Source organism: Brachyhypopomus gauderio, chromosome 7, assembly GCF_052324685.1.
Source record: "Brachyhypopomus gauderio isolate BG-103 chromosome 7, BGAUD_0.2, whole genome shotgun sequence".
In the NCBI taxonomy this organism is placed as follows: domain Eukaryota; kingdom Metazoa; phylum Chordata; class Actinopteri; order Gymnotiformes; family Hypopomidae; genus Brachyhypopomus; species Brachyhypopomus gauderio.
Window position 1 is genome coordinate 6769418 of NC_135217.1, and position 14711 is coordinate 6784128.

The window sequence follows — 14711 nt, forward strand, 5'->3', positions numbered from 1 at the left end:
AGGAGGCGCCACATTCCTGAAGGAGCCGAGCGCGCGTCGCAGCGAGACTGCAGACAAGCGCAGCTGCGTTTGTTCTCCTCACAACCGACACAGCCACCACGTACGCTGCACGGTCGCCCGTCTCTCCGCTCGGTAACGTTATCACACGAAACCCCCTCGTCCCGAGATGCCGTCGAATCAGAATGTACAAGGTAAGTCTCTCTGGGCTTTATTAGTTTAATCGATTCAGTAGTAATACCGTTATTTGTGTGGGTGGTTATATTTGGCTACGCCGGGCTCCTCTGGGATCTTTAGCGTTTGGGGCTGAGGTTAACCGCCCAGCACTTATCCCGTTACTGCCAGCGTGAGTGGGACCGGGACTAACGGGGTATATTTTGTGGTTTTTTTTAACAGGAGGGAAGGCGTTCGGGTTACTGAAAGAACAGCAGCGGGAAAAGCTGGAAGAAATAAACAAGGTAGTTCGCAAGATGAAGCTCCTCACGCTCCGCACGTCGCTCTTCGTTCAGGATGCTTTTCTTCTCCGGCACTTTCCCCCCCACCTGAAACGTTAAGATACCCCAGCTAGATTTAACTGTATTAACCACATAACTAATTCACCCATTTGGGTTAGATGGACTATTTGTACTCGGCCTCGACCCCTAGGTGGGCCAGCTAACCATCTAATAGTGCAGTTACACTGTGATAATCCTTTCTCCACGCTAAAACTATCTCACACAAATTGTTAATTTTCCCCCTCAGAGTTAAGCTGTTGCCATATTCCTAATTATTATTTTAACAAACGCGTTCTCTAAAAGTTAATAATATTGTAGCTGGCCTTTCTTACCTACCTACATATTCTACAAATTGTAAATAATTTGACCGTCTCAGCCGTTAGCTCGCCGTTTATTAGACAGCTGGAGCTAAACGAAGCTTGTGTGGCTGGAGAGGGTAGCCGGCGAAATTCTCCTCATGTTCCTGATTTATAGTGTGTAAGGGTGGGGGACAACACTTGCCTCCGAACCCAGAAATTCAATACACAATCATATGTCTACGGGAGTCTGTCTCTTTTACAAAAAAACCTATTTATAGCCTCGCTAACGTTTTTAAACGAGGCGTTTTGAAGCGACGAGGAGTCCCCCCCTCCACTTCTCCTCAGCCAGCTCTCCCCTTACGCTCACACGGGGAACAGGTGTCTGGTGGACGCGGTGAATGGCACTATTGTTTCGGGCTCGGTTTCTGGACGTGAACGGGCTCTCGGTGGTGACATTTGCGCAGCCTCGGCGGCTGTTTCCCACAGTCTGGCCAGTTAGCTTAGCCGTCTTTCTCTCGCAGACACACCCCTCCTCCTCCCCTCCCCGTATGGGCTACACTGGTGGACGGATGGCGGTTTATTCTGGTTATTTTTTAAATTCGGCAGAACTCGCACCAGTGGCGCGCGAGGTGTGCGGCGCGCGAGGTTAACCGAAGGAGGAAGCCTGAACGCCGCTACACTTGAGCTAATGCTACATGTTGGCTATCGCCATTCGCCCACTAATTAAATGCATTTCTTAATTTTTGTGTTCATGAGACAAACTTGTTATGCTAGTATTTTTTTCCTCTCTCTGTTAACGTTTTTCCTTAGAAGTTATGTGATGAGTGACTCGCAACTGAATGAAATTTTAATCACGGTTATACAAGGTCGTTGAGGCGTGCTGTGAGATACTCCCAGTTTGTCGCCCATCTAATTACAGTTCGTCTCCCAGTTAGCTGCTCCTGTCATTTAGATGTTGCTCAGTCTGCCTTTCTTAAACTTTCCTAATCTTGTTGTCACGTTGTGTTACTGACCTTCGCCGTTACATCCTCGCCTCTGCTGTTTTTCCATACAGAAAGGCGTGTGTGTGTGTGTGTGTGTGTGTGTGTGTGTGTGTGTGTGTGTGTGTAGGAAAGCGACATTTAAGACTAACATTAGCTGATGCGCTGTACAATGGCGACACACGTCAGGTGAAACTGTATCCACCTTGACTACTTGGAATACGCTCCATTACAGGTTCAAAAACATGGGGGGGAAATACGGCCAAAAACAAATACACAGATGTTTCCAAAACGTTTTACGGTGCACACGTGATTGAAGAGGCTTCGAGGAGTCGGGCCCGCTGCACAGGTGTGTTCTTTCCAGAACTGGCAGTATTCACTTGAGAGCTGCTGTTTACACGCTGAGATATACAGACGGTGTGCATTTATTTGTTTAGTGAAGATTACTTGAAGATATACTGATTTAGGCATAGCAAGGTGAAAGCTCCGTTACATGAAGTCCCGTTCCCCCCGTCTTGTGTCTGTGGCTTTAAGTCAAGATTAGGTGACTAAGAAGCATTTTTTTTTTTTACCATAACACTTTCCCTTTAAGACAATTTCTGCATTTTTTTTACACTTGACCTTAGTCAGCATATTCTGTGTGGGAGCTTGGTGGAGGTTAGAATCTCATTAGAATCTGGTACTGTAGAATTGCTGTGTGGACCTTTTATTTTATTGTATGGAAATATCCAAGACGCATTAAGGCAAAAAGTGGACCTTGTGAAGGAAAGGTCATTCTAGGAGCGCTTGAACTGTATAGGAGGGTAAAGGTCAGCGATGTGGGCCATCTCTTGAGTCGGAGATTACGCCAACAAAATGCATTCCGCTGTTAGACATTCACATAAGTATTCAGGCAGCATCTGTTTACACAATGCCTCATTCAGAAAGGCTTCCTACTCATATGTCCTGTTTGTTTATTTTGAAAGACTGACAATTCAGCCATGGATGTCTAGTCCGTAGCTAGTATCGCCCTCATCCGGTTGTGAACCTCCATGACTACAGCTCGTGAAGATCTTCAGTCATCCAGGATGGTGAATTAGTTCATACAGAACGTGAGCTTCAATACTGATGGTGTTTTGCCTCATCAGCAGGATTTTGATTCACAGGTTTGATGTCATGATCTCCCCCAAGCCCAGCATTTAAAACTGTAGGGGATTGGGAGGTCTAGTGATCATGAAGGCAGTTAGTCCCTGGAGCCTGCAAAGATGAACTGATGTAAAACTGCAGCGGTGAATATTTTAGTCTCTCCAAGTGCCTTCGGCTCATGACTGACTTGCAGTTATGACTTAAATACATTTCATCACTTGAGGTTTAAGGGCCTTGCTCAAGGGCCCAACAGTTCAAGTGGTCGGATTTGAACTGGCAACCTCTTGATTACTGCTCGAGTACTTTAACCACTGGGCAGTGTCTCAGACTTTTGTCTCTTAATTGTTTCCACCACAGGAATACATGGAGGACCAGAAGTACCGAGATGAGGAGGATTTGCCTGAGAAGCTGGACTCCTTCAAAAGTAAGACACGTGATGGCTGAAAGCCCGCCTGGTGTCTGTCATTAGCTTCCGCTAATGGCACCGGTGAAATGCTGAAAAGGAGCGTGTTTGTTTAACAGTCATGCCTACATGACATGATGTTTGTAGAAGGGGAATCTGTAAGTGTGGGAGAGAGGATGTCTTCTCAGCCATAGAACCCTGACGCCAACTACTTATCACTCTCTTGTTTTTTTTGCTCACTCTCTTGCTCTCGTACTGTCTGTAATTCTTGTTTTATCACTCTTTCTAGCACTCTCTCAAATCCCCCACTTCATAGCTGACACGAGAATTGTAAAGCCATGAGACTTCCTCCTTCTGAGCTGTTTACTGTCCAGCCGTGTGTGTGTGTGTCCTTGTGTGTAAGCACACGCATGTGCGCTCGCGCACACACACACACACACACACACACACACACACAGTGACACATGTGCTGCTCTTTAAAAAGACAGCCATGCTGGAGACCTTTAATCACGGAGAGCTACAGAGAACATCTACACTTCATCTGTGTGTGTGTGTGGAGGTTTGTGTCTCATCATTGTTATCCCTCAAACCAGAAAGGGAATGAGGAAAGGGGATGAGGAAGAACGCTCTTGGGAGAGAAGTAACCACACGACCAGAGATGGCCCCATTGTTTTGCAGTGCCTTGCAATAGCGGTTTGCTAAGATAAGATACTGCTGATAAAGCTACTTTGAACTGAAGTGAGTAAAGGGAGTTTTACAGTTATATGCCAATGGTGGACAAAAATTGATCTGCTCATGTTCGGTTGGTGCGTGTGGGTGGGTGAAGGGGCATCTGAAGCATCTGTTGCTTTAATGCCTCCCTACTTTAAGAGCCCTAAAACCTGGCATGAAACCGGGCCGTCTCTTACCGCTCTGCCGCGTAGTTGTGAGCAGTCGTGAGGTTGAAGAGAGGGGTTTTAACAGGGCAGCCATTGTAGCGCTGCTACCCTGGTCCCTTCTCTCACGGAGGCACTGTTACCAGCCTGCCTCATGCCCACTCCAACAGAGCCCTCATTGTGAGACAAACTGACCAACTGAGCGTACAGGGACGGGAAAGTGCACCAGAGAAGAGGACCTGGTGGACCGTCCAGAGGTCCAGAACGGGCGCCTGTCCTGCTGGGCTAGGTGATACGACCCGGCCGCCCCCCTAACGACGTGGTGGTGTCGCCAGTGGAAAAAGTGTCCCCTCCCCCGCCTGAGAGCTGCTTGTCCCAGCCTCCACCTCGGCGCTCCGGCCCTGAAGACGTTCACGCCACACACTCCCGTTGCTGTCAGTGGTGTGACGCTGGGCGTGTGTGAGGAGAGAACGAGTGTTAGAATCTGCCGTCACCGTCTGACACACATTCCTCTCCATTTCCTTTGCAGATAAATATGCGGAGTTTGACCTCAACGATCAGGGAGAGATCGGTAAGTGCCGAACGAGGCGTCCAGCTCAGCACGTGTTGTTTGGTGTGTTGCCTGCACGCGTGTTCATAATAAAAGTGATACTGTACATAACGGATATGAAATTGGAGTGGTGGGGGTGTGTGTGAGTGGTGCGGCCTTTAGAAGGTCAGCGTGGGCGTGAACTCGGTGAGTGTGGGCGTGAACTCGGTGAGTGTGGTCCCTAATCCTGCAGGGCCTGTTCTCAGTGCACAGCTGCTGTTGTGCCTTGTGCGTCCTGAAGCGCTGGTCCGTTAGCGGAGGTGTGGGCCCTTTAGCTGAGTACATGCTCCATCTGCAGTGCTGCTTTAAGCAGAGCCCCCAGAACTAGCGCTGGGTGACGTGTGTCTGTTCTGAAGCCGCCCCTCCCTCCTGTGTGTTCGGGGAGTTTTTCCCTCTTCACACTGAATCTGGGATTTGTGCTGAAAGACGTTAATGCATTTTTACAGCTACTCTACGTCTATTTTCAATAACTAGCTTCACAAACTCACCAAGTTTCACAGATGAAGTGAGAAACCACACGTTGTTTTTCTTCTTTCTTTTTGTGGTTTTCTTTAGCAGGTCGGTAGTTCACTTGCCATGACTGACCTGGGGGGTCGGTCTCTCTCTCTCTCTCTCTCTCTCGCTCTCTCTCTCTGTGTGTGTGTGTGTGTGTGTGTGTGTGTGTGTGTGTGTGTGTGTGTGTGTGTGTACATACATACATTCGGTACTCTGCGGTGTGTGAATGCTGCATTAGTCACTGTGGCGTTGCAGAGCCGCTTCTCCCCTGTGTTCTGTTTTCAGAACACTGCCTGCATTTATACACACTCCTCTCTCAAGAGCCCCAACATTTGGTCTTCCCCAATGAAACTCATTTAGGGCAAAAAGGTTCCCATGTAGTCATGGACCTGCTCAAATGGAGCCAATCTTAAAGGTGTATTTTGGAATCGGACGAGGCGGTAAAATCTCTGCCTAAAAATAGTGTTGTACAGTTCCACAGCGCTCTGAACATCTGCTTTTATACTGTTAGTGTGACTGCAGCAAAGTAGGTGAGGTGTGTGTGTGTGTGTGTGTGTGTGTGTGTGTGTGTGTGTGTATACACTCCTGCATACATGTGGAACAGCGTTTTGGTCCCTGTGCCACAGATATGATGGGTCTGAAGAGGATGATGGAGAAGCTGGGTGTTCCTAAGACCCACCTGGAGATGAAGAAGATGATCTCTGAGGTGACGGGCGGATGCAGCGAAACCATCAACTACAGAGACTTCGTCAAGATGATGCTGGGCAAACGCTCGGCTGTCCTCAAACTGTAAGTGTGTGCATGTGTGTGTATTCCCTCTTCAAATGTGCTCGGTCATGCCATTTTGTGCGTGTTTAATCATGTCAGCAAATTCACTGCAGCGTCAGCACAACAGCGTGTGTCTTCCTTTGGTTCTCATCTGGTTTCATTATTACCATTTACCACACGACAGTCCTGTGGAGTCTGACGGAAGCCTGACTGGGTCAGACGGCGTTTTCCCACATGTTTAAATCATGATGAGCAGCCGTGCAAATCAAGTGGCAGTTGAGCTATTACACGACAAAGCAAGACGACACCTTCACTGACTGGTCTGCACGCCTCGGTCTCGGGGGCCGTATTTCCAGTGGTAGTTGCAGGTCTCTGGGCCCCATAGCTACTGGTCACACTGGTGCGTTCACCGTGACCACTTCAGGAGGACGTGTGTGTGTGTGTGTGTGTGTGTGTGTGTGTGTGTGTGTGTGTGTGTGTGTGTGTGTGTGTGTGTGTGTGTGTGGACAGAACAGACGCGGTAGCTTATCCTCCCTGTGTTGTTTTCTTTGGAGAATGGAAGAAAGGCTTGGCAGGAAGTAGTGTTGAAAATGACCTTAGCAACAACTGTGAACTGGTGCCACGGTTCATGTCTTCTGTAGTTTTGAAGATTAGTCTGTGCATTCTCGGCATACGCTTTGCTCGAGTTGTAAATGGACTGATCTTGAAAACAGAAAGGTGTGGTTAAGCTTGCTCTCATGTTGAGGGTTCTAGGTGGTGCGGAAGCTTGAGGACGGAGGCGATGTCTGTGCTGGGCCCGTAGCACTCTGAGTTTACTGACGCAGGAGAGGAAGCAAAGCCATTCAACACCAAACAACTCCGTGGTGTGTGTGTGGTTTTCTGCCTTGAGCGGTTTGGTAAGCGCTAAACCGTTTCTCTGGCCTAAATCGAACCCATATGGTGTGTGAAGCCCACCGGCAGAGTGGCGTAAGCCGTATGAAGTGGGCCAGGGACGAGATGTAGGGCAGCTTTAAGTAGTCTTGTGCTGGGAGGCATGAAGGCTGTTTCAGCAGTTTGGGGCCAACAGAGCTGCTCTTACCTGTGAGGAAAATATACATTCAGTGTTGAACGCATTGAGATTTCTGTGAACAGCTTTAATAAAGATGGCAGCGCTGACCTTGACCCAGCTGTTAAAATCATATTATTATCCCAGCGTGAGCTGGGTCCCCTCAGAATTAAACCCCCGGTTGAATGTTTAGTCCCTGTCCCTCGATGCTCGGAGCTCTGGGGAGGTGACCCATATGCACCAATTGGAACAGAGGGGGTTCTGGGAAGGCAGCGTTCAGACCCCGAGCATTCCTGCCGCCTCCTGGCTGCGTGTCTGAGGTGGTGGCAGGGTGGTGCTTACCTCACGTCAGACTGCCCGAGGTCAGGGAAGCGTGTCTGACCACTGAGCTGCTGCTTCAGGCTCCGGGCTGAACCTGAAAACCTCCATTGGGATTCCTCTCGCCTTCTTGGTGTTTCGAGAAATGGCTTTGTACTCTTTTGTGACTTTCACTTTGATCTGACTTTTTTTTTCTTTTTAATTGTGTTCGCGCGCATTCGCACGAGTACACACATCACTGAATGTTCTGTGTACAAAAGGAGCACAAGGCAAGTAGAAATATAACCCCAGTTCACTGACCTGAATGAGTTAATCCAGAGAAATGTTTCTAAAGAACACTCTGATTCTCCAGAATGCTGAAAGGTTGATATTATCTGGCAGTTGCCTGAAGCCAAATACCAACCTTCCCGCTTTTCTTCTTGTTTGTTTCCTGTGCAGTGGCAGCGATATTTAAAGTGGAGTTAGCATGGAAAAATGGCTGATAGAGATCACCTGTGGTTTAGTCATGCAGCTTGCTAAACCTTTCCACCATGTATAAATGGTGTAACAATGAAAGGACACTTTCAGAAAATTACCCATAATGTCATGCTGCTCATTGTTGTTGCTGTCGTCGTCCGTAAAGCTTGGTAGGAAGCAGGCTGATTTCAGTTGAAAGCAGTTATCACAGTTTTAAGCTGTTGACAAAGTACTGATGAATCAACAGTGATTAGATAATTTTTCTTGCTTGCATTTCTCTCCCGGCCCACCGCGAGACCTTGGTCCTACGGTGTTGTCATTCCACAACTTGTGTTTATAGCTACTGGAAGGAGCGCACCAGCATATTTAAAAGCTGTGGAAGAAAAATGTTTTCTTGAATTCAGAACTCTGCATTTTTTGTCCGTAGCTACAGAACTGTGAGGTTTACGCCACGCGTCTGTATTAAACCAGGTTCTTTGGTTCCCGCCCCTCTCTCCCAGGGTCATGATGTTCGAGGACAAGGCTAATGGCGCCAGCTGCAAGCCCGATGGACCGCCGCCCAAACGTGACATCACCAGCCTACCGTAGAGCACCGCAGGGGCGGAGACCTGGAGCCCAGGCCCTCCCTTCACCTCCAGGCCCCGCCCATTTCACAGCAAGGGTGTACATAGCCTTGCCCAACATCTTTTGCTAGAACACAGGAGAAATGTCTCTGTGGTTCAGAGGAGGTCTGAGGGAAATTAATGCAGAAAAAACAGATATCTATATATATATATATTTGATGTGAAGAGGTCAAACCACAGAGTAGCATTTTTTTATACGTAAACAAATGTATATATTTATATGAGAAATGGGTCATTTGAAGAACGCTCATCCCTTTTAATTGAATTGTTCTTAAAATGAAGTTCTTAGTGTGTTTTGGTGAGAGTTACTTACTGTGAGTGGGGTAACAGTGGAATGTGTAATATTTGACTTGTGTAAGTGTGTGGGATGAGAGTTTTATTTCTTAAGACATAACCCATTTTAATCTAGTATTAAGGTGTTTCCCTTCCCCTTCATGCCTTCCATGTTGGGTGCTTTGGCAGTAGCCAGATAAGTCTAATAATCGTGAAGCATTTAGTCTTAAATTACCACTAACCTTTGCCACAGTCTGTCTAATCGAGTGTATCGTTTCAATCCCATGGGTGGCTCCATGTCTCCGTGAAACCATAAATGAGACACTGGGTGTTTTAGAACCCATATACCATGATATTAGTGCATACTATATGGAGGTTTAAGTTCTAGGTTTGTTTTTGAAAGAAACTAGAAGGGACCAGGAATTAACTTGGGGCGTTCCACAGGCTTTTGGTAAAATAGCAACTACTGTTCTTGCATCTTAATTACTCCCGTTTTCCTCCCACATGTTGCAGTTTTATTTTTGTCGTCCTCCTCTCGTCATCCCTCTCGACATGTTCGGCTGAAATGTGATTTATTTTTTTATTTTATAGTGTAACACACTGTCGGCTAAGCTCGACCACAGTGATGCAGGCTATTTCCTCTAGGGCTGGTTTTGTTAGTCGCAACCAAACCATCACACTTGGAGTAATGTCGTTTCTGTGAGCTGTCCTAGTCTCCACGGACTATGAGGATGACTGTGTTAGTCACGCTGTGGCAGACGCCATCCAAACAAGTGTCTCCTGCTCACTGTTGAGGAAATTACAGTCGCAGTCTTTCCAAGTGCCTCTTTCAGTGTAACGCTGCGTGAGCTCAGTTATCAGTTGAATATGTGAAGAGTACCTTGGTACAGAATTGTGTTCATGACTGCTTGCAGGTGCGTTCTGGGAAACTCATGTTTGTGAGCCTCTGTGTAGCTCTTCATTCATTGGCCCCCTGTGCAGGAGCAGTGCTGACCCCTGCGGTCCCAGGCTGTGATAGGCAGTCGGCTGGACCTGCCCCCCTACCCCAGGACCCTGGCGCTGACCTGTACGCAGGCCGACCGAGTGACCCGATGCAGCTCTTTAGATCACTGGAACAAAAAGGAATTTGATTTTGCAGCGCGGCTTCCATGCTGAGCTTAGATCTGCTCCCTAGAGACTCGTCCACTCTGTGATTTTTATTGTGGCTTTATTTTCTATTTTTACTTTTTACGTTTGTTTTCCTGTGAAGTATCTGGAGTGTAGAAGAGCAGTTTCATTGTTAGGATTGTACTCCAGTCGTTTGGATATAGTTTGTCCTTCCACTGTTATTTGTGCAGACATTTTTTATGTGACTGGTGACTGGCTTTTTGTTGTCTGTATCTTTTTATTCTATTTTAATTTTTTTTGCAAACACCAAAGGAAATAAAAGATCTTATGGTTACACAAACAAATTTAAGCTGTTTTACTTAAGCATTTCAAACAAGCATCAAGCCAGTATGAGTGTGGAATGGCGCACCAACCATAGGGAGCAGTTACGATGGCTGCACAGCAGATTAAAAATGGGGTCCCACATGTGAATAGCCCATGGCTCAAGCTTATAGTCAAGAAACTTCACAATCTTTCAGACTCGTTTGCTGGAGCATACACTTTAAAACTGCTATTGTATAATGGTAAAGCTTAACTCATGTCCTTTTTAAATATACTGTGACCTTTATTTGCCATTTTATATAGATCATGCTCTGGGTTTGGGGAAGGAAATTGTGTGTGTGTGTGTGCACGTATGGATTACCCAAATAAGGAATAAACATTTCAAACCTCTGCTGGGACTCTGACCGTCCTTTCACTCACGTGCTTCTATTGCTGCAAAATTCTCTAAAATTAGTCACCCCAGTTTTTGCACCTCCTCAAATGTCACCTTTTGAAATTTTGTTCCTTTAGAGGGGCTTTCCACGATGATACTGTGAAGTGGGTATTCTTGAATTTACCAAAATGTTCTTTACCGGCGCAAGCTTCCCGTTTTAACTTCTGTGTTGTACATTTTGAAAGAGGATCTACGCTGAAATGTCTTTTGTCTTGGTTTTTAAGTTTCAGTTTTCCCACATTAGTAATACAGCAACAACACACATTAACATATTCACCTATTATGAATGGGAACACAAAGGTTTGTGTGTGTTGGTGCACATGCATAGTAATGAGCACCTCGGCATTCGCCTGTGCTCATGTGTGTCTATGTGTCTGCCATCTTGTTTGCTTGCTCCACTTTAATTCCTCCAAGGGCCCCAGAGGCTTCATTGATTGGAATAGAGGTGATACACAACCCCTGAGACCAGGGTGGGAGGGGGGCATCTTTTAAATTACCCCTGGGACAATGAATCCTCCTTTTTCATAAGGGAAACAGAATCCGGAAAAGGAGATCTTAGAGATAACAAATTTAAATTTTTATTTGCGTCTAACTGGATTATCTAAAATGTTTATGCTGATACGTGTATAGCCTTAAAGGATTATGTTGTACAGTTGGTACAAGTTCGGCAAAAGATTCTAATCTATTGGCCCAAAAGACAGAAAACATGAACACAATTTATATTAATATATAGAACATTGACACCTACCCATTAGAGTTTGATGGGGAGATGATGAATGTCATCAGTGCTTATGCTCCTCAGGTAGGTTGTGATGTGGAGGAGAAAGAAGAATTCTGGAGAAAGTTAGATGAAGTTGTTTTGCAGGTTCCTAAAGAAGAGAGAGTGGTTATTGGAGCAGATTTAAATGGACATGTTGGTGGAGGGAACAGTGGTGATGAGGTGGTGTTGGGTAGATACCTGAAACCTGAAAGAGGTTAGTGATTGCAAGGTGTTACCAGGGGAGAGTGTAGCTAAACAGCATAGGATGGTGATATGTAGGATGGTTTTGGAGGTGAAGAGGAAGAGAGTGAGAGCGGAACCTAAGATCAGGTGGTGGAAGTTAAAGGATGAGGACTGTGGTGTAAAATTCAGGGGTGAGACAGGTACTGGGTAATGGTGGTGGTGTTCTGGATACCTGGGATGAGACTTCAAATGCAGTGAGGGATGTGGCTAGGAAGGTACTTGACCTCAGGACAGAGGAAGATAGACATGGAGTCGTGGTGGTGGAATGAGGAAGTTGAGGAAAGCGGTTGGCTAAAAAGAATTGGGATTTTCAGCGAGATGAAGAAAGTAGACAGAGGTACAAGGAGATGTGTCGTAAGCTAAAGGTTGAGTGTATGTGTGAGGATAGCTGGTTCTGGGCTGGGGGCTAGTCGTGCCCGGTCCTCTCCTGACTGTTCCCCTGTGGTTACTGCTCCCCTCCAGAGGGGGCGTGCCTTGGGGTTTCGGGGCCGTGGGCAGGTGGAATCCGGGTCTTTCTCTGCCTACCTCCGCCCTCTGGGGGAATGTTGTCGCAGCTTTCTACCCTTGCTGGTAAGTACATTCCGTACATTTATCCTATGTTGCACTTTTAGGTTGCACATAAACACACACATACATCACAGTCATTTGTGCTATATGTCTTGGGTACACTTTCTGCTCTTCTTTGCAGTGGTCATTTGAGCTGGTTGTCTTTTTTCCCTGCCCTTCTGTCTTTTCCCTTTTTATTTTCTCTCCCCCTCTTTTCTCTTCTCCTCTTTTCTATATCTTCTCATGGTCCACCTAACCCCAATTATTGTTATCACTATTGCACTATCACTATGTTATAGAGTTGTTATCATCTGATCTGTACATAAAACAAAGTTGTCCTCCAAAGATGGGGGGTGGAGGTGGGCCAAAAAAAAAGAGAGCAGTGGCAGAAGCTAAAGAGAAGGCATGTAGCAAGCTGTGTGAGAAGTTGGACACTTAGGAAGGGGAAAAGGATCTGTACAGATTGGCCAGACAGAGAAACCGTGATGGGCAGAATGTGCAGCAGGTTAGGATGATAAAGGATAAAGATGAAAATGTGTTGTCTGGTGAGGAGAGTGTCTTGGGAAGGTGGAAGGAGTATTTTGAGGAACTGATGAATCAAGAGAATGAAAGGGAAAGAAGGTTAGAAGAGGTAGAGGTTGTGAATCAGGAAGTGCCCTAGGTGAGCAAGGAGGAAGTAGTAAGGGCTGCAATTCGGAGAATGAAGTGTGGTAAGGCAGTTGGACCGGATGATATTCCAGTGGAGGCATGGAAATGTTTGGGAGAGACAGCAGTGGAGTTTTTGACTGGGTTATTTAACAGAAGGTCTTGGAAGGTCAGAAGATGCCTGAGGAGTGGAGACGAAGCATAATGGTGCAGATTTTCAAGAATAAGGGCGACGTTCAGAGCTGTAGTAATTACAGGGGAATAAAGTTGATCAGTCACAGCCTGAAAATCTGGGAAAGAGTAGTGGAAGCTAGGCTTAGAGGAGAGGTAGAGATCTGTGAGCAGCAGTATAGTTTCATGCCAGCTAAGTGCACCACAGATGCTATGTTTGCTTTGAGAGTGTTAATGGAGAAGTATAGGGAAGGACAGAAGGAGTTACATTGTGTGTTTGTAGACTTAGAGAAAGCTTATGATAGAGTACCGAGACAGGAGCTGTGGTATTATATGAGGAAGTCAGGAGTAGCAGAAAAGTATGTGAGGGTGGTGCAGGATATGTATGAGATCAGTGTGACAGCAGTGAGATGTGCTGTAGGAATGACAGACGGGTTTAAAGTTGGGGTAGGACTACATCAGGGATCAGCCCTGAGTCCCTTCCTGTTCGCAATTGTCATGGACAGACTGACGGATGAGGTTAGGCAGGAGTCCCCTTGGACTATGATGTTTGCTGATGACATTGTGATCTGTAGTGAGAGTAGGGAGCAGGTGGAGGTGAGCTTGGAAAGATGGAGATATGCTTTGGAGAGCAGGGGAATGAAAGTGAGCAGGAGTAAAACAGAGTACATGTGTGTGAATGAGAGGGCAGACGGTGGACAGGTCTAGTTACAAGGAGTTGATTTGGTGAAGGTTGACGAGTTTACGTACTTAGGGTCGAAGGTACAGAGTAATGGAAGAAGTGAAAGAGAGGTAAAGAAGAGAGTGAAGGCAAGGTGGTGTGGATGGCATAAAGTGTCTGGGGTGATCTGTGATAGAAGGGTGTCCGTTAGAATGAAAGGAAAGATCTATAGGACAGTAGTGAGACCTGCTATGTTGTATGGACTGGAGACAGTGGCACTGACAAAGAGACAGGTGAGGGAGATGGAGGTGTCTGAGATGAAGAAGTTGAGATTCTCATTTGGAGTGACAAGGAAGGATAGCATCAGAAATGAGTTTATTAGAGGATCATCACATGTAGCATGTTTTCGAGATAAAGTTAGAGAAGTGAGATTGAGATGGTTTGGACATGTACAGAGGAGGGAGCAGAGGTATATTGGTAGGAGGGTCTTGAGGATGGAACTTCCAGGCAAGAGGAGGAGAGGTAGACCTAAGAGGAGGTTTATGGATGCAGTGGTAGAGGATATGAGAGTGGCTGGTGTGTCAGTGGAGGACACTCAGGACAGGGCCAGATGGAGGAGTTTGATCCGCTGTGGCGACCCCTAAATGGGAACTGCAAGAAGAAGAAGATGATGATGATGATGATGATTGACACTTACCCATTAGACCCATATGAACTTGGTTGTGAGATATCACACATTGACTTGTGGCAAAGGTGGCGTCCTACGACGGAGCCACGTTTAAAGATTTTGTCTGTGGAGATCACGTAGTTACACACATCACACATGTTACCACACTGTGGGTATAACACCCAAACGCAATATTTAGAAGCGTTTTCCGGATGCTTGCTCTCAGAATCAGAAACACACACTAGCGAGTTGCTTCCCCCTCCTGGTAATTATGGGCATTTGCCTGCAGTTTCTAAACAAATCTTCGTTTTTGCCGAACATCCCAGGCTAAAATCTATATATGACCGTCTGGTGTTAGAAAAGTTGCATGTCTTTTGGATGGAAATCTAAATTTCTGTGTTGCGTTCTGGCGTGAAC

The 14711-nt window shown here is 46.4% G+C and overlaps 1 protein-coding gene across 1 annotated transcript; it reads left to right on the plus strand.

Moving 5' to 3' along the window:
- The first annotated feature begins 32 nt into the window (after positions 1–32).
- Positions 33–10558, plus strand: aif1l (allograft inflammatory factor 1-like). Its single transcript, XM_077011213.1, has 6 exons — positions 33–191; positions 394–455; positions 3253–3319; positions 4703–4744; positions 5884–6046; positions 8345–10558. Exons 1-6 carry the CDS (start codon positions 167–169, stop codon positions 8430–8432), a joined length of 447 nt encoding a protein of 148 aa, XP_076867328.1. The 5' UTR covers positions 33–166; the 3' UTR covers positions 8433–10558.
- The last annotated feature ends 4153 nt before the right edge of the window (positions 10559–14711 follow it).

What these genes read in the sequence shown, in the direction of transcription:
- aif1l (XM_077011213.1), top strand. Translation starts at nt 167, where the DNA reads ATGCCGTCGAATCAGAATGTACAAG. An exon ending in CAACGATCAGGGAGAGATCG is followed by an intron (nt 4,745 to 5,883) that starts GTAAGTGCCGAA and finishes CCTGTGCCACAG; the next exon opens with ATATGATGGGTCTGAAGAGG. An exon ending in CGCTCGGCTGTCCTCAAACT is followed by an intron (nt 6,047 to 8,344) that starts GTAAGTGTGTGC and finishes CCTCTCTCCCAG; the next exon opens with GGTCATGATGTTCGAGGACA.